Consider the following 25227-nt stretch of genomic DNA (forward strand, 5'->3'; position numbering starts at 1 on the left):
TGTGAAGATCGGTTTAAAATTGTGACCTGTAGGCGACAGACAGACAAAATTGACTGACCAATATGTTTGAAAAAATCTTAGATTTTGCAAGTTACAAACAGACAGACAAAGAGACAGAATAACGCACAAGACCAAAGATTATACTTGAAAAATCTTCGATTTTCGCAAGTAACAAACAGACAGACAAACAAACAGACCCAAATGCAATACCCTCTCCAACGGAGACGGTAATTATTGGATCTTTGGAATGGAGTGTTCGAGAGTGAATGTTGACCTCCGAAATGTGAGAAAGTCATTTTCTTTTCCATCAGTAATTTTGATTCCATTGGGAAACCACTTACTAGGTTGGCTTGATACGGTTGCTCTAATATATTGGTGATCTGGATGGAATAGCTGATGTGGATGTCCTGAGCGAATGCAAGAATTTTGATCATGGACCCATGTAATTTTATGTTTTCTGCAGGGAGAGCGCGGTGACCCTGGCACTATCGGATCTTCGGTAAGGTTTTATCCACTTTTCACATTTAATTTAGTTGCTTCAGCCTCTTGTAATCATAATGACAGCAGAAATACATCTTACGAAAGAGAAATCGAAGAACAAACTTTGTGTGCGTTTTTTTTTTTTGTTGTTTTAATTTTTGTGTGTACAGAATCGAGGCTCGTGGAAGAACTGCAAGATTGAACAGATCAGGATGCAACAGAACAAAAGGAACAGTAGAGAGAAACACCAACAACAGAATTCAACTACAAAATAGAGGGTGACTTGGACAAATGATGGGTGTACGTAGGAATGAGGGGAGAATGCATGGGGTGGACAAAATGGACACAGAAGGAAACTAAGGAAGGAAAAACTGGAAATTTGGAAGGAGGTTGGCTTGTGGGTGGGGGATGTTATTCATGGGGAAAGAAAAGATTATGGTTTTGGATGGGAGATGATCTGAGATGGTGGTGAACAGCTTTTTTGAAGATTTGGAAGGAAGAATGAGATTGAAGAGAATGTGGAAGTTGGTTCCACTGGCAGGAGAAAAACAAATGAGTGGAGGTGAGCAGTGATCCTGTATTTTGGTACTTTCACAAGAAGGGGGTTGATGGTGGACCGTATGTGCCCTGCAGAAACCTGGGGGGTGCGGGTGGGATAAAACACAGAAAGAGCAGACGGTGCAAGATCAGAAAGGAGATGGTAGAAGACAGAGAGACCACCGACTGGGAAAGTGAAAGACCCATTGACTCAGCTTCATCGTGGGAAATTTCAATAATCTTAAAGGTCTTGTTTTCCATGGCATTAAGCTGAGCAAGATGTGAGACAGGGTAGCCAGAATAGAGGGGAGAGCAGTACTCCATAAAGCTGTGTGTGGAAGCCTTGCAGATCGATAGGAGATCGAGTGTGCCAAGGAAGGACTTTGTATGATGGAGGATGCCCATTCGTGGCTGGCTTTGGAGACCAACTTTGATATGTGGTTTGCCCAAAAAAAATCATGGCTGATACTGAGACCCAGGAGTTTGAGAGACTGAATTTCCTGAAGAGGATTGTTAAGAAAGTAGATGAGGGATATAGGGGGATTGGTGGGGTGGAGGGGGGGCAGGGTGGAGGGGGCGGTTGCCATTGAAAGACGTATTCCAAGTGTTTGACCATATTTTGTTTTTATCACGTTCTGAAGATAGGGATGAGGCTGCAGCCTTCCTGTCTGAATGATGAGGGATCACACGACAGAGAGTGGAGTCATCAGCAAATCGATAAAGGGGATTTTTCAGAGTTGGAAAGATCATCCATGAATATTGGAAATAGGACGGGACGTAAAAAGCTGCCTTGGGACACTCTACCCTTAACATGGAGAGGAGAAGAAAGGATTCCGTTGAGAGCCACACGTTGACTCCGAGAGTAGAGGAAGTCAGTCACCCAGGAGTGGAGTTGGCTTTTGATGCCATATGCAGAGAGTTTGGAGAGCAGGGCAGGATGAAAGACTGTATCAAAAACTTGAGATATGTCAAGAGAGACAGCCCTGATGTCAGGCCTGACACTGAGTGCCTCCATCCATTGTTGTGTTGACTCTTAAATGCAATTTACTTCCTCAGAACTTAACTGACTCAAAACTCTCCTCAACTCCCTTACCTGCTCTTTCCTCGCCAATTGCATTGTTTTTCGTTTTTATTCTCACCCTTCTCCTTTGTTTGTGATATATTGATGGTCTTTATTGCCATATATTTCTGTATTAGTTAATGGACGATGAAGGAAACACTTTTTCTTATTTAAGTGTAAAATCAACAAAGTGGAATGTACTAGGATAACAGACCTTTGGATACTGGGCAGGTGGAGAACTGCAATTCAGTTCTTCGTTGTTGTTGTTGTTGTTTTTGTTGTAAAACCCGGGCAGTTGTTGCGGACAGGCCCGCGGCATGGAGTCAACTGATCGATCTACCAAGAGCGACCCAGAGACCCCCCACATCCAAGATGGTGCAACCCCACTTTCATGCTTTTGTGCAGCCAGGGCCATGAGAGAGAGAGAGAGAGAGAGAGAGAGAGAGAGAGAGAGAGAGAGAGAGAGACAGAGAGAGAGAGAGAGAGAGAGAGAGAGAGAGAGAGAGAGAGAGAGAGAGAGAGAGAGAGAGAGAGAGAGAGAGAGAGAGAGAGAGAGAGAGAGAGAGACAGAGAGAGAGAGAGACAGAGAGAGAGAGAGACAGAGAGAGAGAGAGACAGAGAGAGAGAGAGACAGAGAGAGAGAGAGACAGAGAGAGAGAGAGACAGAGAGAGAGAGACAGACAGAGAGACAGAGAGACAGAGAGAGAGAGACAGAGAGAGAGAGAGACAGAGAGAGAGAGAGACAGAGAGAGAGAGAGAGACAGAGAGAGAGAGAGACAGAGAGAGAGAGAGAGACAGAGAGAAAGAGAGACAGAGAGAGAGAGAGACAGAGAGAGAGAGAGAGAGACAGAGAGAGAGAGAGAGACAGAGAGAGAGAGAGAGACAAAGAGAGAGAGACAGACAGAGAGAGAGAAAGACAAAGAGAGAGAAAGAGAGAGAGAGAGAGAGAGACAGAGAGAGAGAGAGACAGAGAGAGAGAGAGAGACAGAGAGAGAGAGAGAGAGACAGAGAGAGAGAGAGAGACAGAGAGAGAGAGAGAGAGAGACAGAGAGAGAGAGAGAGACAGAGAGAGAGAGAGACAGAGAGAGACAGAGAGAGAGACAGAGATAGATATGTTAACTGATTGGTGCTCTGACAGTCTGACCGTGGTCACACTGTCCTGATAAATCTGGACGGCAGGAAGAAGTGGGGAAGATTTGGCCCCCGATCACCCTGAAGAGGAATCCCAGATAGTTGCCGGAGTGCTTTGTTGACCCTCGTGGTGAAGACACTGGACTGACACGTCACAGTAGTTGTGGGTTCCAAGTTAGTTGAAGGCAGCAGAGGTGTTAAGGATTTGTATTCAAATCTTCTGGTCGTTCAAAGATAATAATCAATACGCAAAAGGTAAAAAAACAACTGAGGAACTCAATTGTTCATTCTTTACAGGAGTGAGACTCATGGAAGAGAAAGGTAGATCTGACAGTGGGCCAAACATCAAGGGAATTAATGAACAGGAAAACATTAGAGGGAGGAGGGGAAGAAACTAGCAACTAAGATGGTTTGGTTAGGAAGGGTTAATGGGGGTAATGAAGATCATGGGTCAGAATTGGGGATGACAAGAGATAATGGTGCACTTCCTGAATGAAGCCCTGGAGGGAAGATTGAGATAGAACAGCCTCTGGAATGAGGTTGCATGGATGGGAGAAGAGAGGATAAAGAGTTGAAGTGTTCAGTCAGCCTAGATTTTGGAAGTTTAACCAGTAGGGAGTTACTGGAAGAACGAGTGCATCCCGGTGTTGCGTGTGGGAGGGTTGGAGGACTGAAATAGCAGAGAGAGAGAGAGAGAGAGAGAGAGAGAGAGAGAGAGAGAGAGAGAGAGAGAGAGAGAGAGAGAGAGAGAGAGAGAGAGAGAGAGAGAGAGAGAGAGAGAGAGAGAGAGAGAGAGAGAGAGAGAGAGAGAGAGAGAGCAATGTTGAAGAACAACTGGTAGAAAACAGCGACCACTGACTTGCCTGCGATGTTAGAGCAACAGCTGTTGGGGTTTGGCTTCATCACGGGAGATTCCAATAATTTTGAGAGCTTGACGTTCCATATAATCTCAGAGAGACAGTTGTGATGCTCGAGTGCTAGCCCAGAGTGGGGAGCAGTACTCCATTGAACTACAGACACGGAGCTTGTCGGCGATGAGTAGTTTTGATTTTCCAAGGAAACAGTGGATCAACAGAGTATGCCAAGTCTGTGGCTGACATTGGAGGCTATGTGGTTTGCTACATGGTTGGGCCAGGAAAGGTCAGGGCCGATGGTGAGGCCTAGCACAAGTTCAAGACTGAGGTCAAGGAGTGTATGACCAAGGAAATGGATATGTGGGTTCATTTGATGATCATTCCAGGGCAATAGGGTGAGACTGATTTTGTTTTCTTTTCTTCCCAACATTGAGGATATGGTCCATTTATTTTACCACCATCGAATCAATTCATTATCAGCAGAGGTGAGACAGCTTCAGTCTCCTTAGCAGCACTGTATGACACAATGTGGAATTGTGTGCAAAAAGGAAGAAAGTATTTTACCAGACCATCAAGATAGGTCATTAATATTGATGAGAAACAAGGTTGGGCCCAAAACACTGCTTTCGGCAACTCAAACCTCCACTGGGAGAGAGGAAGAGAGGGTTCCATTGAAGCGTCGACACCAATGGGTTTATTGTGTGATTTAATAAGTGTAATGAGACACATGACAGAACTACTACTACTACTACTACTTCTTCATTGGCCCCAATAAATTTCACCTTCTTGCCTCAGGAGGTAGAAGTCATTCATAAACTGTCTGGTGCGGCCTGACATTTGATTGCACCTGCTAAGAACAGGAATTCTTAATTTGTTTGGGGTGTTGGAGATAACTCACTTACTCTTTAAGAAAGACAACACGGGACATTTAACGTCCATCAGGAAATGCTTGTCGATGGGACGCCCGACTAAACGTCCATCCGAGGGACGGCGCGCTTTGTGATGAACTGTGCTGTCTGTGAAGCACCAATCGGACATGTCATAGTCGAGTCACGAATGAAACAGCTCAAAGGTAAGTGTGCTACCTCTGCAACATCCCGCTGGAGGAGACATTGACAGTCGTAAAACTTATTTATACATAACATTGTGCCTGCTGTTCATTCATCCTTTATAAACGTTGGTTCATGGTTAACTGTGCTGGTTCATGGGGTCTAGGGCCTGCGAGGCAGCACGGGGTCTAAAGGCGAAGCTGGCGTGAAAGGAAAGCTTGGCGAAAAGGTGAATTTTTCTTGCTTGTTTGTGAAACAATTAATTATTTATTTATTTTTCCTAAATGTTATGCTCTTTGTTGTTCACAGAATGTACTGTAAAGGTTTCATTTTCAATGGCAATCATTGAGAGTTGAATGATTTGGCAATGTATGGTATCCAGATAAAATCAAAGGATCCTAAACATCACATTCTTTCAAGTACCACCAGTTGATGCATTCACCTGATTAAAAGGTCCCTTTTGAAATGATAGCGGTCTAACTATTTCGTTAAAATGCCCAATGTTCCCCTTAGGGAGATCCGGGACCATCAGGTCAACCTGGAGACAGAGGTCCACCTGGTCCTTCGGGCATGCCGGTGAGCTGTTCATGTCTCGCTCGGTCATTCCAGCGCTTCCAATGCTTCCCGCACCCTTCTGCAGATACAGTTTGAATAAGAGGGAACCTGAAGGGAATTCATTGGGGTTTAAAACTGGCAATTGAACTGGTGGCAGTTGAGCTGGTAATTGCCTGCTCTGGTATTTAATGATGGTTTCTTGGTTTTGAATCAGATTTTTTTTATTTTTTTCTGATTATGTTCTGACGAATTCTGTTACACGGTAAAACTGCGTTGCTGTGCTCATGCGACTATGTCATGAATACAGGAGGTGAATGTTTAGACAAGGTGGTTTGACAGTACGTATGGGAATGACTGTTTTGCAGGGACCAGTCGGAGTTCCTGGTGATCCTGGAATTACGGTATGAAGTGATTTTTTTTGTTAAAGTTTGGTTTTCATTTGAAAGTGTTCTTTGAAAAACTACAAAAACATTTTCTGATTTATGGTTATACACAAACAGTGTGGCTGGAAACCAATTGTTCTTGTTATGGTTTATTATTTTTATTATTACTGTATCATTATTATTATTATTATTCCACCATTTATTGGGAGACATTTTTCTCATAATTGCTTCAACGACGAACAAAACACCTCACAAGGTTGTTTCAAGCCATGAAATCTCGTTGATATCCTTCAATAAAGCTGATTGGTCCAAAGACTTGGTGGCTATCTTGGATTTAGGATTTTAATTTTTTTACAAAAGATAACTAACATCTTATGTTCTCCAGAATCTGAAACTTCATGAACAACATTGATATCCAAGATTGTTGCCAATATGCAAGCAATTTGGCTACTACCGACAAATCGAAACGTTTACTTGATTTATTATGATTATGATAGGTAAATAAAGTGTGTATGAATACTTGTGTGTACACTGTACAGTGTATATTTTATGGTTTTTTTTTATGGTGGTACGAGCAAATACCACCCATCGCTTCGCTCACAGGAACACTGAGAGGGGTGGGAGAGAGAAAGAGGAGGAAAGAGAAAGAGGGGGAGAGAGCAAGATGGGGGGAGAGGGAAAGTGGAGAGTATGAGAAAGAGGGGGTCATTTATGTTAGGTCATCTTCTATCTACTTTGAAATCTGCCAACATCACTGCATTACATATAAAAGTGCAAAAACTGATCCCTTAAATGACAAACCTATCAGCTTAGGCCTAAGTCACATTTGCTCTACGGCGAGGATATGGTGGCCGTACGCCCTCTAAATTGACAGAAACGTGTGGCGGCCGCAGAGTTTCTGCGGTGGCCTCAGGGTGGCCCTACGCCATTTGGCTATATTTTACAGGCCGTAGGTGTCGCCGTGGAATTATAACGCGGAGTTATAACTTTTTTCATTTCTACGTTCGCCGTAGCAATTCGACAAGCCGAAAAAAAAAAAAACTGGTAAAAAAATAAAAAAATGAACCCACTCGTTACCGTCCGTCTGGCCGCACGTTCGCCTGAGGGCCCCCCTGCAGTCACCTTGCGGGCACCTTGAGGCTACCTTGCATCTGCCTTGAAAATTATATGGCCGCCGCAGGGCCCCCTTAAGGTCACCGTGCGACATCAAATCAAAGACCATATGGCAACCGCACGTTTTCGGTCTCCACAATTTCTAAATACGCCGTGCGGCTCCCCAAAAAATAAAAACATATGTGACTGCTACATTGTGTGACCGTGGAAATACAGCGGCCGCCGTATAATTGCTAGTGGCCGTAGATTTTGGAGACCCCACGGCCGCCGTGGCAAATGTGACTTAGGCCTTACTTCCAATCATCAGCAATGTCATGGAATCCATCATTGCAGTTTTCACGCTGTCATTTATGTCATATATGCCTTCCTTTTCTCAAACAGCCTCATCTCAGATCACCAATTTGGTTTCAGACCAGGTCACTCCACCTGGGACATGCAGCTTCGACTCACCCAACAATGGATGGAGGCTCTCAATGTCACCATGAGATCAGGGCCATCTCTCTGGACATATCTCATGATTTTGGTACTGTCTGGCATCCTTCCTTACTCTCCAAACTCTCTGATTATGGCATCCAAGGCCCACTCCACACATGGATCACTGACTTCCTGCATTCTCGTAGCCAATGTGTGGCACTCAACGGAATCCTTTCATCTCCTCTCCCTGTCAAGGCTGGAGTACCCCGAGGCATTGTTCTTGGCCCAGTCCTATTCCTGATCTTCATCAGAGATCTCCCTAACTCTGGAAAATCCTCTTTATCTCTTTGCTGATGACTACACCCTCTGCCATGATGTCCCTCATCTTTCAGACAGGAAGGCTGCAGCCTCTTCTCTCTCTTCAGACCTAGAAAAAAAATCACAAGATGGTCAAACACTTGGACAATCCTGACAAATCTAACAGTCTCACTATCTCCCTCTGAAAAGACTGTCAAGCAAAAACCCCCATCTACTTTCTGAAAACCCTTTTGAGGAGGTTGAGTCATTCTAACTTCCTGGTCTTACTATCAGCCATGATCTTTATTGGACAAACCCCATTTCAACGTTGGCCCCCAAAGCCAGCTGCCGACTGGGCATCCTCCGTCGTACAGTCCTTCTTTGGCACACCTGAACTCCTGTCCACCGACAAGGCCTTCACTGCAACTTGATGAAGTCCTGCTCCCCCTCTGGGCTGGCTCCCCTGCCTCACATCTTGTTCATTTTGAAGCTGTGGAAACCAAAGCCTTCATGATAATAGGAATCTCCCACACTGAGGCTGAGTCGATGGGGCTACCACTGCGCCATCACAGACAGGTCGGTGGTCTCTCTGTGTTCCACTGTCTCCTTTCTTGTCTTGCACCCTCTGCCATGAACTCTGCTATAGAACCCTCTGCTATAGAACTCTGCTTTCCATGCTTTGTCCCCTCCCCCCCCCACCAGGTTTCTGCAGGGCTCACACGGTCCACCATCAACCTTGTTCTAGTAAAACTAGCCAAATCCAGGATCACTGCTTACCTCCACTCATTCGTTCCTCATTTTTTCCCACCTGTGGAAGGCGCTTCCACATCCTCGTCAATCTCATTCTTCCTTCCAGGTCTTCAACACAGCTGTGCACTGCCATCTCACGTCATCCCCAATCCAAAACCATCATCTTCTCTTTTTACCGTCGTGAACCCCACTCAAATCCCCACTAATTTTCCAATTTTTCCTTCGTGGAGTTTCCTTCTCCATGCACGTGTTTTGCGTCCTGTTTTGGCTGTTACATCTTGATCCGTTCAGTATACTAGCTCTTCCATGAGTCTCAACTTTGGATACAAAAAAGATAGTCTTCTGCACTGCTTTCTTTTCTTTTTAGCAAGCATTGCTTTGCAGCCTTTGAAAACAATTTCCAATTCTCTCTTGAATACATCGTTCACTTGTCCCGTTGCTTAACTCATTCTAATTCTCCCGTTATGTTAATCATTCTTTTAATTTGATCTTTAATTTAATTAATTTTGCCTTCCGAACTCGAGAAATTTCCCCATGGAAAACCCAGCCACGGTTGCCACACCCATTGTTCGCATCTCCGGGAGCCTTCGCGCCAACCCAGCAGCCGGACTTGTCCCGCTGCTTGGTTATTTTTGTTGCACTCAATGAAGCTATACTTTGGGCACATTCCTAAATCTTTTCTTCATTCAATAGAATTGGCTGAACAGTAGAAAAAGTTAAGTTTGATGCTTTGGAAATTTCACTTTTTCTTGTGTAAATATGGAGAAGGAAGGACCATTGCTTCACTTAAAGTAAATATGCTTGTTATAAGAATCACTAAATTCTTACAATTTTCAGATTGCACTCCAGATTTTGATACTCAATTCGTCCACGAGCTCTGATCCTCAAATCCGAAAACAGATTTTGATTATATACTTAGTCCTTGAGAGGCCATTGTGGAAAATTGCATCATATGATGCATAAAATCATTCCAAGTTCCTAACCTGAAAAATATGGCACCGACAAAAGCAATGTAAGTGGCGATTCATAGGTCTTAAGATTAGGCATTCGATGATATGAGTGAGGAAAGTGAAAAAAAAATCTTTTGAGCACTTCATCGTACAGAAACCGATACAGCCTGCTCCCCAAGTCCAGGCATTTTTGAGCAGGCCGAAACAAAATGGCAGCTTAATAAGGCTTACTGTGATTTTGTATATATACATATATATTGTTATGTATCCGGGGTCTGAGCTCATCATGAGGGAGTTCTTCGGACCTTTACCTGAATTCTGGTCCTGAGGCCGCCAGCCACAGATAACTGTGCGGTCCGGCAGGTTGCTCGGCAACCGTGGTCGCCGATTACAACCGCCGAGTCAAGCATGGTTTTTGCTACTTGGTTAGGCGTTACCTTACCGTTAGTACAGCAACCATAATTATGGGTCATACCCTCAACAGCCACCCATCTACAGTGCCTATAGAAAGTCTACACCCCCTTTCAAAATTTTCACCTTTTGTTGCCTTTATAGCCTGGAATTAAATTTCATTAAATCAAACTTTTTCCATCTTTATTTACACTCCGAAACCACAACTTCCAAGTGAAAAGCAAATTCTACAAATTTCAGAAAATTCATTTAAAATACAAAACTAGAATATCTCGGTTGGATAAGTGTCCACCCCTCTTAAAATAGCAATTGTAAATTAGCTCAGGTGTAACCAATCACCTTCATGTTGACCACTCCACATGTTTTGATTTACCCACTGATCGCATCATGTGCATTCTGGTTGAATGGTTTGCATGAGCACTTGGTTTTTCAAACCCGGGGGCGCGACCCCAAGTGGGGTCGCCGAGCAAATTTCGTGGGGTCGCGGGCGTCCGCTTGCAGCGAAAAAAATTGTCTATTTTCGATCGGTGTTCGCTTTTACGGGATGTAATATAAACGGTTCGTTCAAAGTATGGGAACCGGCGCAACATGATGCTTGGAATGGGATCCAGCTGATGCGCGGGCTCGCTGAAGGGTGGTTCATTTTCGCGGGAAATTAGTGGTTTGATCCACGGCCTCTCAGACTCAGACTCTGACTCTATCATTAACGTCTATTCACGTCTCCACGTACGACTCGAGACCTTATTTGTGATGGCAGCACCGGCCACCAACAAATCTCGAACGTTCTTACCAGGATAAACTTCTGGACCTTGGATTTTACTACGTGGTGGATAAAAGTGGGGCACAGAGGCCTCAGTGTGTGATTTGTTTCAAAGTGCTTTCTACGAGTCTATGAAACAAAATAAGTTTCAGAGGCATTTGACTACAAAACATGCGACTTATCAGGGTAAGGAGAGAGCGTTCTTTGAGAGGAAACTTCTTGCACTCAAGAACACGCGTCTTGACAGAGAGGGTACATGCCATCAGACCAATTCTCGGGCATTAGAGGCCTCGTATCGAGTGTCGCTCCATGTTGCCAAGACGAAAAAGCCTCACTCCATTGCGGAAGAACTCGTGCTGCCATGTGCAAAGGACATGGTATCTCTGATGGTTGGAGAGGAAGCGGCAAAGAAACTGGCAGTTATACCCCTCTCTGACAACACCATCCAATGCAGAATTGAAGATAAGAGTCTGGACATAACCGCTCAGGTCGTACAGAAGATCAAGGAATCGCCGTAGCACGCCATACAGTTGGACGAGTCCACTGATATCGCATCGTACACGCAACTCATCGTCTGGGTCTGCTTCATCAAGGCTGATAACTTTGTCGATGAGCCTCTGCTGATCAAACCATTGGAGGCCACCACCGAAGGCGAGGACATTTTTGGGAAGGTAGAGCAGTTTTATTGTGACCATGATCTGGTTTTTGTTTTTGTCAGGTCAGGTTTGATCTGTGACCTGCTACAGGTACCATGTAAACCTGTACTAACCTGTTCCATGGTCGGGTTGTCGGCGACTAAACCGTCTCCCCCACCAGGTTTTCTGGTGAGGAGGGTGTTTGGATATGGACACCCAGCAGGATTAAAAACAAAACCTGTCAAAGGGCGGAGGAGCTCCTTGTGAGCCAACGGCCATCCATATCTAGTGCCCAACTATGTCTGCGGACGTCCTCCTGCAGTTGGGTAACTTCTTATTAGGAGGTTGGTGACAGGATTTGCACTCCGGCCACCGTGAAACCCTTCATTCCGCAAAACGCAAAAACGAAAAAAAATCTGAAAACCCACTCCGTGGGAGTACCTCCTGTGCAGCTTCCCTGCACAGGGCAGCTCACCGGATGACGGGATTGGGGCAAAGCCTTCGGGACCCCCAATCTTTGATAGGAGGGAAACCACGGGGTAACATCCCTGGGTCAGATTGCGGGAGAGTGTGTCGGAGTGGTGCTGAGGTGTCGTGCACCAGACGGCGGTCTCCTTGGGTTAACCTGAGGCGGTCCTTTCGGGTGGGTGCCTGGAATGTCCTATCCCTAAGAGAGGATGATCACCTGTCTCTGTTATCATCTGAGCTCAAGCGTTTGGACATCGGGATTGCAGCTCTCTCTGAGGTTCGGAGACCGGATTGCGGCGAGATAATGGTGGGTGGTTACACCTACTATTGGTCTGGTCGCTCTGATGGTTACCATACCCAAGGAGTTGCTGTAGCTGTGTCCAATAAGCTGACCCCAATGATAATTGAGGTAACACCGGTCAACGAGCATATTATGAGATTAAGGATTCGTCACTCCTTAGGTGTCATTTCCCTGGTCTCTGTTTATGCTCCGACTGAGGCGAGTGATCTCACCGTGAAGGAAGCATTCTACGCCACACTCGAGTCTGTGGTTGATCAGTGCCCCAGACGAGATACACTTCTAGTCTTGGGGGATTTCAATGCATCGACTGGAACTGATAGGGATGGTTATGAGGTGTGTGTTGGTCCCCATGGGTCAGGAACTATGAACCAGAATAGCACTAAGTTCCTTGACTTTGCAAGAAGTCATGGACTTAGGGTGGCCGGTTCATGGTTTCAGCGCCCACAAGCTCATCGCAGGACTTGGTATTCCAACGCTGGCGGTGTGGCAAAGGAGATTGACCATGTCCTCATTGACGGTCGTTGGAGGATGATCCAGAACTGCAGGGTCTACCGGAGTGCTCAGTTCCTCAATACTGACCACAGGCTTGTTGTAGCAACTCTAAAGCTGCACCTTAAATCCTGGAGAATGGTACCATCCCAGCCGAGGCTGGATGTTGCCAAGCTCAGGGATGAGAGAGTAGCTGAGGAGTTTGCGAACAGGCTGAGTGGACACTTGGGGGGTCTGGGTGCTTTGGGGGGTCCTGAAGAGTTGTGGAGCGGCTTCAAGACCACCGTCCTTGATGTTGCTGGTGGATGCCTTGGAGCTCACCGCAGGGCAAAGAAGAACTTTGTCTCTCAAGGGACACTGGATACCATTGACCAGAGTCGCAGGGCCAGGCTGAATGGCAGAGCTGAGCTGTTCAGGGAGCTGAGGAGTAAAACTGTACGTGCACTGAGGGTGGACAAGGAGGCCTATGTGCGAGGAATCTGTGAGGGGGTAGAGCATCACCTGTGGACAGGTGATTCTCGTCCCGCTTACAGGGGAATTCACGCATTACGTTCATCCAAGCCCATCCCTCGGAGCACTACAGTTCGAGCAGAGAGTGGTAGGCTCTTGACAGAGGAGTCTGAAGTGAAAGCCCGCTGGGCCGGTTACTTTGAGCGGTTGTACCAGGCTGATCCCCCAACTGTCGAGTTGGACGTCAAGGGTGTTACAATCCCTGTTGCTGACCCTCGAATCAACTGTGGTCCACCTACGCTTGTGGAAACACGGGCTGCGGTGAACCAGTTGAAACGGGGCAAAGCTCCAGGGATCTGTGGCATCCATGCCGAACTTCTCAAGGCTGGTGGAAATGCTGCACTCGTGTCGTTGCATGCAGTTTTGTGCTCTGCCTGGAACACAGGCATCATCCCAACTGACTGGAAGACGGGCCTTGTTGTCCCTCTCTGGAAAGGGAAGGGTGATCGCCAAGACTGCAACAACTACCGAGGGGTGACGCTGCTCTCAGTGCCAGGCAAGGTCTTTGCTCGGATAATTCTCGATAGGGTTCGCCACCATCTGCTTGAGCACCAGCGTCCAGAGCAGTCAGGCTTTACACCAAAGAGGTCAACGATTGACCGTATCCTTGCACTTCGTGTCCTCACCGAACGCAGACGAGAGTTTCGGCAGGGGCTGCTTGCAGCCTATGTTGATCTCTGTAAAGCGTTCGATTCAGTGAATCGGGATGTCCTCTGGAGGATTCTTGGTCTTCGTGGAGTGCCACCAAAACTGATCGATCTGATGTCTGAACTCTACTCTGGTACTGAGAGTGCTGTGAAGTGTGGTGGTACCATCTCTGACTTATTTCCAGTTGTTACTGGAGTTCGTCAGGGATGTGTACTTGCCCCCACACTTTTCAGCACTTGTATGGACTGGATTCTAGGGAGGATGTCGGAGAGATCAAGTTGCGGTGCGTCATTTGGGAATGTCAAGATCTCGGACCTTGACTTTGCAGATGATGCAGTCATCTTTGTGGAGACTTTAGACATCCTCTTGGGGGCCCTCGAGGTGCTGAATGAGGAGTCGGAGCCGTTGGGATTACGGGTTTCTTGGGTCAAAACTAAGATCCAGGCTTTCGGTGACATCTTGGATGCTGCTGTCCTGTCTGTGTCTGTTTGTGGTGAGGATGTTGAGGTCGTGGAGAGATTCACTTACCTTGGCAGTGATATTCATGTCTCTGCTGGCTGCGAGTCAGAGGTCAATAGACGTCTGGGTCGGGCCTGGGGAGTCATGGATTCACTGGATCATGGGGTGTGGCGCTGCCGGTACCTGTGCGGGAGGACGAAAGTCCGAGTCTTCAGGTCCTTGGTACTTCCAGTCTTGCTCTATGGGTGCGAGACTTGGACTCTGACCAAGGATCTGAGACGGAGACTTAATTCCTTTGGTACCAGGTCTCTTCGGAGAATCCTTGGCTATCGCTGGTCAGATTTTGTGTCCAACGAGCGGTTGCTGAGAGAGGCTCGGATGAGATTTGTTACCTGCATAGTCCGTGAGCGTCAGTTGCGGCTGTATGGACATGTGGCTCGTTTTCCTGACTCTGATCCTGCTCACCAGATTCTCTCAGCGAGGGAGTCTCATGAGTGGAGGAGGCCAGTGGGTCGACCACCTGCCTCATGGTTGCAACAGGTTGACCATCATCTCAAGGAGATGGGGATGGGCCTGGCATCTGCCTGGGGGATGGCCAGACGGAGGCCCCTGGAGTACCGGCGGAAAGTGGACGCAGCGACGTGCTGTTCTGGCACATGCTCCCATACCTGACCTGACCTGATCTGGACTTCGGAAAGTTGCTCAGTTCTACAACAGACGGCGCGCCAGCAATGTTAGGAGTGCGTTCTGGATTCAAGGCTAAATTACTTGAGGTGGCTCCTCAGACCTCCATGGTACACTGCATGATTCTCCGAGAAGCACTTGCCTCTCGTACTTTGCCAGAAACCTTGCAGAACGTGCTCTCAGAAGTCGTAAAAATGGTGAATCACATCAAATTGAGCGCCCTCAACATTAGTTTATTCAGGCTATTCTGCCAGGAGATGGATGCCAACCATAAGAATTTACTATTCTACACTCAAGTCAGATGGTTATCTCAAGGAAACCTTCTTCTGCGCGTTTACAAGCTCAAACATGAACTGAAGGATTTCCTACGCACACAAGGGAAAACGGCATGGGTAGTGTTGCTTGAGTCGCACTCTTGGCTGTCAGAACTGTGCTATCTCGTTGACATCTTTGAATGTCTCAATGTCCTCAACCGCTCCCTCCAAGGCAAAGATGCCAACCTCATGATTTTTCACGACAAAATGAGCAGATTTCTGATGACTCTAAAATTACTGGCAGACAAGGTAGCTGTTAAGTGCTTCAGCCTTTTCCCCCGTCTGGTGGAGCATCAAACGACCTGCCAGTACTATGATACTGAGCTCGACAGTCTTTCTGGGGAGATAGCACGTCACCTTCAGTCACTCATTGAACAGTTCGAGCACTATTTCCCTGAGCTGGTGTGCAGTCCTTTTCTGTGGTTCGGGACCCTTTCACGGCTCCACTGGACTGTTAGATGCTCGAGATGATGCAGCACAGGAAGAGCTTGTACAGCTCTAGCAGGATTCAGGAGCGCAGGCTCTTGCGCGGACGAATTTGTTGTCGGCATTCTGGTGCAAAATGCTGCTGTCGTACCCGACCTTGTCATGGCACGCCATTAAGGTTCTCATGCCATATCCTTCATCATACTTTTGTGAGCAGTCGTTCTCCACCATGGTGGTTATTAAAACAAAGTACAGAAATCGCCTAGAAATGGAGCATGATATGATCCTGGCATTGTCATCTACTTCTCCACGAATAGAGAAGTTGTTTTCTGAAAAACAGGCTCATCCTTCTCACTGATGTATCTAAATGTCATTCGGACTAAACTTATGAAACATTCAACTGTACTATTTGGATACTGTCGGCTATTCTCCGTTTACTCGTCTATGAAAACATGACAATGGTGAATAAAGTAAACAGTAAATGTTCTTGTGTCATATGAAATCTTATCTTATATATTATGAATTGGGTTTTAAATCTTTTGGGTCGCGCGATGTGGAGAGGTTCTGAAATTGGGTCGCCACTAAAAAAAGTTTGAAAACCACTGCATTAGCAGGAACAATCATCTGTGTGGCAGATGGACAGTTGTTCTTTGTGAATGATGCGGTTTTACCAAGTGAGGCATAATCTGCAGCAATGCTCACCCTAACAGCCAGGACGTGTGTCTGAAAAAAAAAAATTTATATATATATATATATATATATATATATATATATATATATATATATATATATATATATATATATATATATATATATATAGTTGAAAGTGTGTCTGTCTGTGTGTGTGTTTCTCTGTGACCTATGCACGCGAAAAGTACTGGACTGATCCTCACCAAACTTCACATGCTGACAGAACATGTACCCGCGAGTGTCCCGATGTAAAAGAATTGTACTTCCGACTTCCGGTTTCCGAATTATGACGTCATCACCTGATTTCGTAACGTTAATTTTTCAAGTTCAGCTGATTGACATGGGGCCAACGCCATTTGCAATAGAATGAAAAAATAATGCTACAGTCAATTGAAGACAATGACTTCCGACTTCCCGGTTTCCGAATTATGACGTCATCACCTGATTGCGTAACGTTAATTTTTCAAGTTCAGCCGATTGACATGGGACTAACGGAATTTGCTAGAGAATGAGAAATTAATACTATAGTCAATTGAAGACAATGACTTCCGACTTCCCGGTTTCTGATTTATGACTTGTGCATTCGACACACTTGCAAAAATGACCGTATGTATATTATACCGTATAATGATATAATAATCATCTGTAAGTCATATTTTATTAACATTTTCTTAGTTCATTATTGTTATAACCATGGTTATAAAAAACATTTTTATTGTTAATGTATAACGTTTTTACGTCACTTCGGCCTGGATTCGGGATCAGCGATCAAATAATGTAAATCACGATTAAAAATTATTTTTTGATGATGCGGGAGTTATCTTTATTAAAATCAGTAGAGGAAATATACACCATGTCTGATATTTGGGTCTTTCATGTCTCCGACGATGCCTTTATCTCCAGGGATGCATCATTCCCCATGACAAAAACCGGAAGCAAAAGGGTCATAGCCAATGACACGGATTCCAAATTGCCAGAGTATTGTGTTGTTTCCTTTTCTCTCATGTGCACACGTTGAGTATGAAGCTCACTACGTTCGCTATTATACACTTTTCGTTGAGAACAGTGGTGAATCAATACACGCTGCCTCACCCCAATATGTTCATATTATACGTACACATGCGATGCAGAGACTGTCTTATATTTCCTCGCCAAATATAGACGATACGGCGTCCATGGTATTTGATACACGATCATAGGTCTTATTTACATCAACAAAAACCTATAGAGATCGTCTATTATACACATTTCCTTGAGAACAATAGTTCATCAGTCTCAGTACATGCTGCCTCACATCAATAGAGGTCTTCTAATATACACTTTCATTGAAGCGGAGATATTTTTCCCGAGCAATTCCTCATCATCAAGCAGGTTTCCTCATCAAATCCTCACCAATTCCTCATCCATTTCGCATCCATTCCTCATCATCAAGCATTTACCTCAGCAATAGGACCAGTACCTCTATCAGGAGATTGTGCTAAAATAGAGTGACGATTTACTTTTGTATAGTGGCAAAAGGTTGGTTGTGCTCATTCCCGCAGACCCCAGTGAAAATCGCTGGAACTCCCGCACTTTTTGAGCCGGACCCGTGCGTTTCGTCGCACGGCTCCCGGGACTAATTGGCCTCCCCAGTTGGCAGCGGATCCCCTTGCGAGGACTCCCGCGACCTGAGTTGTAGGGGATAGTCCCCTAACGAGTTGCCCCGAGCACAACCACCACACATAAAATTGATCCACACATCAATACATAATAGTAATATTTTGATAATTTTAATAAATTAATGATGCCTCCTAAAAAGCGAGGAAGCAGCATTGGGAGAAAAACGCCACACGCGAAGACTGTGAGAGCATCACGAGATGTCGAGACCGAAGAGAAAACGACATCAAGGCGTCAAAGAGACCAGTCGCATTCGGCAGCTGCTCGGCTTGCAGAGACTCCTGAAGCTACGGACGCTCGGCGCCGAAGCGTTCGCCAAACAACCACAGTAGCGCGAGCAGCAGAGCTGCCTGAAGCTACGGACGCTTGATGCAGAAGCGATCGCCAAGCAACCACAGCAGCGAGAGCAGCAGAGCTGCCTGAAGCTACGGACGCTCGATGCAGAAGCAATCGCCAAGCAACCACAGCAGCGAGAGCAGCAGAGCTGCCTGAAGCTACGGACGCTCGACGCAGCAGCGAGAGCAGCAGAGCTGCCTGAAGCTACGGATGCTCGACGCAGCAGCGAGAGCAGCAGAGCTGCCTGAAGCTACGGACGCTCGACGCAGAAGCGATCGCCAAGCAACCGCAGCAGCGAGAGCAGCAGAGCTGCCTGAAGTCTCGGACGATCGACGCTGAAGCAAACGGTTGCATTCAGCTGCCAATAGAACCGGCCCTTTCAAATCATTGAAAATGGAAAGAGAAGCCTTTAACTATAGACCGCATAATCAGTATCAATTGATCCCTATACTTCAAATAGGTGGGATGGATGAGATCTGCCGTCATTGTGGGGCAAGAAAATTCAAGAAAGAACCTCCTGGTATGTGTTGCAGTGGAGGGAAAGTGAAAATCACTGATATATACGAACCACCAGAACCGTTGAAATCTCTGTTGGATGGAACATCTGCCCACTCGCAACATTTCCAAGGCAATATCAGGAGGTATAACTCATGCTTCCAAATGACATCATTTGGAGCTGAAGACGTTAGGTTACCGGGCTACTTCCCTACGTTTAAGGTTTGTGGGCAAATATATCATCGAGCCGGGGACATTTTGCCACAACGCAGAGAAGAACCGAAGTTTCTTCAGATCTATTTCATGGGCGATCACAATCAGGAAGCTCAACGTATGTGTGGCGTTGTTGAAGATATCCGTCTCGAGTTGGTTTTGGACTTGCAAAAGATGTTGCATGAAACTAACAACATCGTAAGAAGTTTCAAAACAGCCTTAGAACAGGCTCCCAGTGAAGACATGAGGGTTGTAATTCATGCTGATAGAACTCCTGCTGGAGAGCATGAGAGAAGACACAACACCCCACAAGTAAATGAAGTGGCCATCGTCATCATTGGGCAATAATTCAATCGGCGTGACATTGTCATACACTGCAGAAATGACCAACTGCAGAGAATCAGCGAGACACACCGCTCCCATGATGCCCTGCAGTACCCGTTGATTAACTGGGAAGGAGAAGATGGCTATTGCTTCCAAATATGGCAGTTCAATCCCACGACCGGACTAATGAATGTTGGAAAAAAAGTATCTGTGAATGATTACTATGCATACAGAGTCATGAACAGGCAAAATAGTTTCAATATTATTTTGCCTTGTCGCCAACTGTTTCACCAGTATATAGTTGATATGTATGCAAAGATTGAGTCTGAACGACTACTATTCATCAGAACTCATCAGCAGCAGTTACGCTTGGCTGATTATATACATCTCCGTGATTCTCTAACCAATGACGGCCATGCAAATGTTGGTCAATTAGTTATATTACCATCATCATTCACTGGTGGACCACGGTATATCGCAGAACACACTCAAGATGCAATGACCTATGTTCGAACTTTTGGAAGACCTGACATTTTCATAACTTTAACCTGTAATCCTCAGTGGCCAGAAATTGTCAAAGAACTATTACCAGGACAAGTCTCACATGACCGACATGATCTAATAGCGAGAGTCTTTCAGAGGAAAGTCATTCTGTTGATAGATCTTATGACGAATTTTAACGTGTGTGGGTCTGTTGCTGCCTTCATGTATACCATAGAATGGCAAAAATGTGGTCTTCCACACGTACATAGCCTTTTTTGGCTCAGAGAAAAACTTAGACCCACCCAGATTGACTCAGTCATTCACGCTGAATTGCCCAACCCAGAAGAGGATCCGTTTTTGTACGCTATTGTGGAACGTCATTTGATCCATGGTCCATGTGGGGTAATAAATAGCAAGGCACCCTGCATGAGAAATGGAAAATGTGGAAAGAGGTTCCCCAGAGAACTGCTCCAAGAAACGCAGTCGGATAAAGATGGATATCCGTTGTATTGTAGGCGGGCACCTGATTATGGTGGATTTGAAACAACGGTTAAAGTTCACGGTATTCCTGAACCCGTCGTTGTTGATAACAAATGGATAGTTCCATATCTCCCATTACTCTCCACTATTTTCAATGCCCATATCAACGTTGAGTACTGAATAGTGTAAAAGCTATCAAATACATTCACAAGGGCAGTGATCAAGCCATAGTAACCATTGAGAGAAACGACATCAACGAGGTTCAAAAAGATGAAAATGGTCGATATATATGCAGCAATGAAGCCATATGGAGGATATTGAACTTCCCCATTACTGGCAGGTTTCCTCCAGTTATTCACCTGACAATTCACCTTGAGAATGGACAGAGAGTTTATTTTACAGATCACTTGGAACTCGAGTCAGAAACGTTGGAACAGGAGGAAGCAAGGTTCAGAAGTTCCAGGATATCCCGGTATTTACAAATCTGATGCATTGGGTCGAGTGTACACAGTACATCCCAATAATTTTGAGTGTTTCTGCGTCCACCTCCTGCTGCATGTGAAACGAGGTCCAGTGAGTTTCATAGACCTGAGAACAGTGGACGGGCAAATTTGCAGCACATTCCGTGAGGCTTGCAATCTCCTCGGACTCCGAGAAGATGATGCCCATTGGAACGCCACGTTTGAAGAGGCAACTGTTTCTCAATCCCCATCGACCATGAGGTATCTATTTGCTATTATGATAATTGCATGTGAGATGTCAGATCCCAAGATCCTATGGGACATTCACAAAGAGGCCCTGTCTGAGGATGTAAAAAACAAGAGTCCAAAGAGAACATCCCCAAGAGGACATCCAGTACACACCAGATATGTACAATGAGGCTCTGATATACATTGAAGATTTGTTATTATACATGAGTGGGAAAGATTTAACTAAGTGGGGACTTCCCTCTTCTAATAGGTCTGAAAGCGCAACCATCAGTAGAGAATGGTTCCGTGAAACAGACTACAACACAGATACTCTCGCAAAGTTTGTTTCTGACAATGAGCCGCTTCTGGTACAGGATCAGAGTAATGCATATCAACTGATTTCTGAAGCGGTCCAAGAGGGAAGTGGTGTGATATTTTTCTTGGATGCCCCGGGTGGTACTGGCAAAACATTTGTCCTCAACCTTTTGCTTGCTAAGATGAGGAGCCAGAAAAAGATCGCATTAGCCGTTGCTTCATCCGGTATAGCCGCAACACTACTTTCAGGTGGCCACACAGTGCATTCTGCTTTCAAATTGCCTCTCGACTTAGCTACAATGGAATGTCCGGTTTGTGGCATTGGCAAACAAACTGAAACAGCAAAAGTGCTGAAGAATTGCGACCTCATAGTTTGGGATGAAGGTACGATGTCGCCTAAGGATGCATTGGAAGCATTAGATAGAACTATGCGAGATTTAAGACGAGTAGACCTGCCTATAGGTGGAGTTACGCTGGTTATTTCTGGCAATTTCAGACAAACTTTACCTGTAGTACCCCGTGGCACTCCAGTTGATGAAATGAAAGCCAGTATAAAATCTTCATACCTCTGGACATTCGTACAAACTATCCATCTAACAACAAATATGAGGGTCAAATTATATGGTGATTTAGATGCTGGCAATTTTGCACAATTACTTCTCAAACTTGGAAATGGTGAAATCCCAAACACAAATGATGTAATATCTATTCCTGATGACTGTGGTACAATAGTTTCATCTATGGAAGAATTAGAGGCTCATGTGTATGCCAATTTAGCGACTAATTACAAAAACATACAGTGGCTCTGTGAAAGAACAATCCTGGCTCCACTTAATGAAACAGTCCGTGTAATAAACCATCAGTTATTACAAGTAATTACAGGCGAACAACATAGTCACAAGTCTATTGACACCACACTGGATACTGAGCAAGCCATACATTATCCCACAGAATTTCTAAACTCATTGGAATTACCAGGATTGCCTCCGTACAATCTGTCGTTAAAAGTTGGATGCCCTATTATGTTATTACGTCATCTAGATGCACCAAAACTTTGCAACGGAACTAAACTGATTGTGAAAAGACTACTACCACATGTAATTGAGGCCACTATCATGACAGAATGTGCGAAAGGAGAAGATGTATTCATTCCGCGAATTCCACTCATTCCATCAAATTCAACGATTGAATTTAACAGACTTCAATTTCCTGTATGCCTGTGCTTTGCGATGTCTATCAATATGGCACAAGGACAGTCATTGAAAGTAGCAGGGCTGGAATTATCCACTCCTTGCTTTTCCCATGGTCAGCTATATGTGGGATGCTCCAGAGTGGGATCATCGGAGGCTTTATACATATTGGCCCCAGAGGGAAAGACATCAAATATTGTTAATCCTCGAGCAGTCCACTAAAATTATTGAGCGACTTCAGTTATTTCATAAACGGGAATAGGATGTGCGATGAAGGAAATACATGTTGCTGGTGAAAAATAAAAATGGTGGTGGGAAATAAAAAAAATGGTGGTGGCGGTTTGTATATATACATATTACAGATATAAATAGAATGGTGATGGCGTATGGCGTATGTGTATAATATTTTATAATTAAATGGTTATGGGCTATGTAGATATTTTATAGAATGGTTATGGGCGTAGGTACATTGTAACTTCGTATACATAATATAACATAATTTTTTATCAGGATAACAGACGTAAATAAATCAAATACGCTGGGCCAGGCTGGGTTATGCCCGACGTATAAATGAAGTCGTTATGCCCGACGTATAAATCTCAAATGATGACATGATACCAGCCTCACATTGTTGAGGCATTATGGTTTTTTTATCTGATGCGGCAATAAATCTTAACATTTTTGAACTCGAGTCTTCTGCATATAAAACATGGCGGGGAAAATATAATATTATAGTGGTGATGAAAAAAAAAATAATAATGGTGGCAGCCTCTACAATTTTACAATTAACTGTGACATATACTCCTTCAGACCCGCCGTCATCCACGGGATTCCTGTGCGGAGCACGGGTATCCCTGCTAGTACATATATATATATATATATATATATATATATATATATATATATATATATATATATATATATATATATATATATATATCAATCTCAAAACATGTGGAGTGTGACGAGTACTCCCCGATCTCCACTGGACTAAGTCCACACCAAAGCGTCACCTTCAACCCAGAGGCCTCAGCCCGGCGACTTTGTCAAACAGACAAAGATTACATGGTCAACATCAATTAAACGGAGCTCCCTATTGGGATTTTGGGCTTATTTGCCCTCATCAGGACAGTATACCAACTAATTTCTAACCAATGATGACCACATTCGTCATTTGTAATCAGACGCACCTCCTGACTGTTATGGTGAGCATATTCGCGGTCTATGTCTCACACAGTAAACTGCAAAATCCACAAAAAGCAACCGTCCGTCTGCCACCTAGATGATTGTTCCCGCTAATGCAACCCAATCAACCAGAAGGCACGTCACATAATACGATCAACGAATCAAATTACTCTAATAACCTCCAATGTGGCACCTTATCAAATGCCTTCTTAAAGTCTCGATATACAATGTCCACTGCCTTTCCCTCATCCACCCTATCAGAAACTGCTTCATAGAACTCCAAAAGATTTGTTAGACAGGAACTACCTTTGGTAAACCCATGCTGACTACCTTTAATTAGTTTGTATTTATTTAAATGGTTCCTCATCAAGTCCATAATTAATGTCTCCAACACCTTCCCCACAACTGAAATCAAACTAACAGGTCCATAGTTTCCCAATTCTTCTCTGGATCCTTTCTTAAATAGTGGTGTTACATTTGCTACTCTCCAATCCTCTGGTACCTGTCCTGACTCCAGTGAACTATTGAAAATATCCGTTAACATCTCGCTTACCTGCTCAGCCACCTCCAGCAATACTCTCAGGTGCACATTATCTGGCTCCGGAGCTTTGTCTACTCTTCGATTTCCAAGCTGTTCCTTTACTTCCTCCACTCCAACCTGGATCTTCTGTAAAAGCCCTTCCTCACCTCCTCGATAGATACCCTCAGCTATTGGCAATTCTCCTGACTGTTCTTATGTGAAAGTTTACGCAAAATACCTGTTTAATAAGCCTGCCATCTCACTTTCATCACGAACCATTCTTCCGGTGCTATTCCTCAATGGGCCCACACTGGTCCTAACCTGTTATTTTCCTCTGATATACTTAAAGAAAGCCTTGTTATTATGTTTAATATTCTTAGCCATGTCCTTGTCATACTCTCTTTAGGCTTGCTGAGTTATTTTCTTAACTCATGTCTGTTTACTTCGATAATGATATAAATCTAACTCCAGTCCTGTTATTTTAAGCCTAATAAATACCTTCTGCTTCTCCTTGATAGCATTCTTTATATCACTGTTCAACCACCCTGGTCTCTTTCTACTTCTAGTTCTACACCTCATTGGAAAGTACTTACTCTGCACTTTACATATTTGCTCCTTGAAGGTTTCCCATTTCTCTGATGCTGATTGGGAGAAGCTAACAATAGGACGATCCACATCACCCAATTCTCTCCTCATACCCTCAAAGTTTGCCTTCCTGAAATCTAATAGCCTTACCCTACTATCCTGAACTCTAACCCTTAACAGAATCTTTGCACACACAATGTTATGGGCAGTTGCTCCTAAATGATCCCTCCCTCCACCTCCTCCACCATATTGGGATCGTTACTTAAAAGGAGGTCTAACACTACTGCACTCCCCCTAGTGGGCTTATGTACAAACTGGGTTAAAAAGCAATCTTGGAATAAAACTCGGAAATCCTCATCCGCTCTTCCCTTTCCCTGTTCCTGGACCC

At 44.8% G+C, this 25227-nt stretch overlaps 1 protein-coding gene across 4 annotated transcripts in view; it reads left to right on the top strand.

Moving 5' to 3' along the window:
- The window catches only part of COL6A2 (collagen type VI alpha 2 chain), a 138589-nt gene that overhangs the window by 50819 nt on the left and 62543 nt on the right, over window positions 1-25227 (top strand). For all 4 annotated transcript variants that reach the window (XM_085893373.1, XM_085893375.1, XM_085893376.1 and 1 more), the window contains exons 22-25: window positions 464-499; window positions 5278-5340; window positions 5625-5687; window positions 6032-6067. In XM_085893373.1, coding sequence (XP_085749499.1) covers window positions 464-499; window positions 5278-5340; window positions 5625-5687; window positions 6032-6067 — 198 coding nt within the window. The remainder of the gene's footprint in view (window positions 1-463; window positions 500-5277; window positions 5341-5624; window positions 5688-6031; window positions 6068-25227) is intronic.

The sequence above is a fragment of the Eptatretus burgeri genome, chromosome 8 (assembly GCF_056783735.1).
Source record: "Eptatretus burgeri isolate ZD-2024b chromosome 8, Ebu_testis_v1, whole genome shotgun sequence".
In the NCBI taxonomy this organism is placed as follows: domain Eukaryota; kingdom Metazoa; phylum Chordata; class Myxini; order Myxiniformes; family Myxinidae; genus Eptatretus; species Eptatretus burgeri.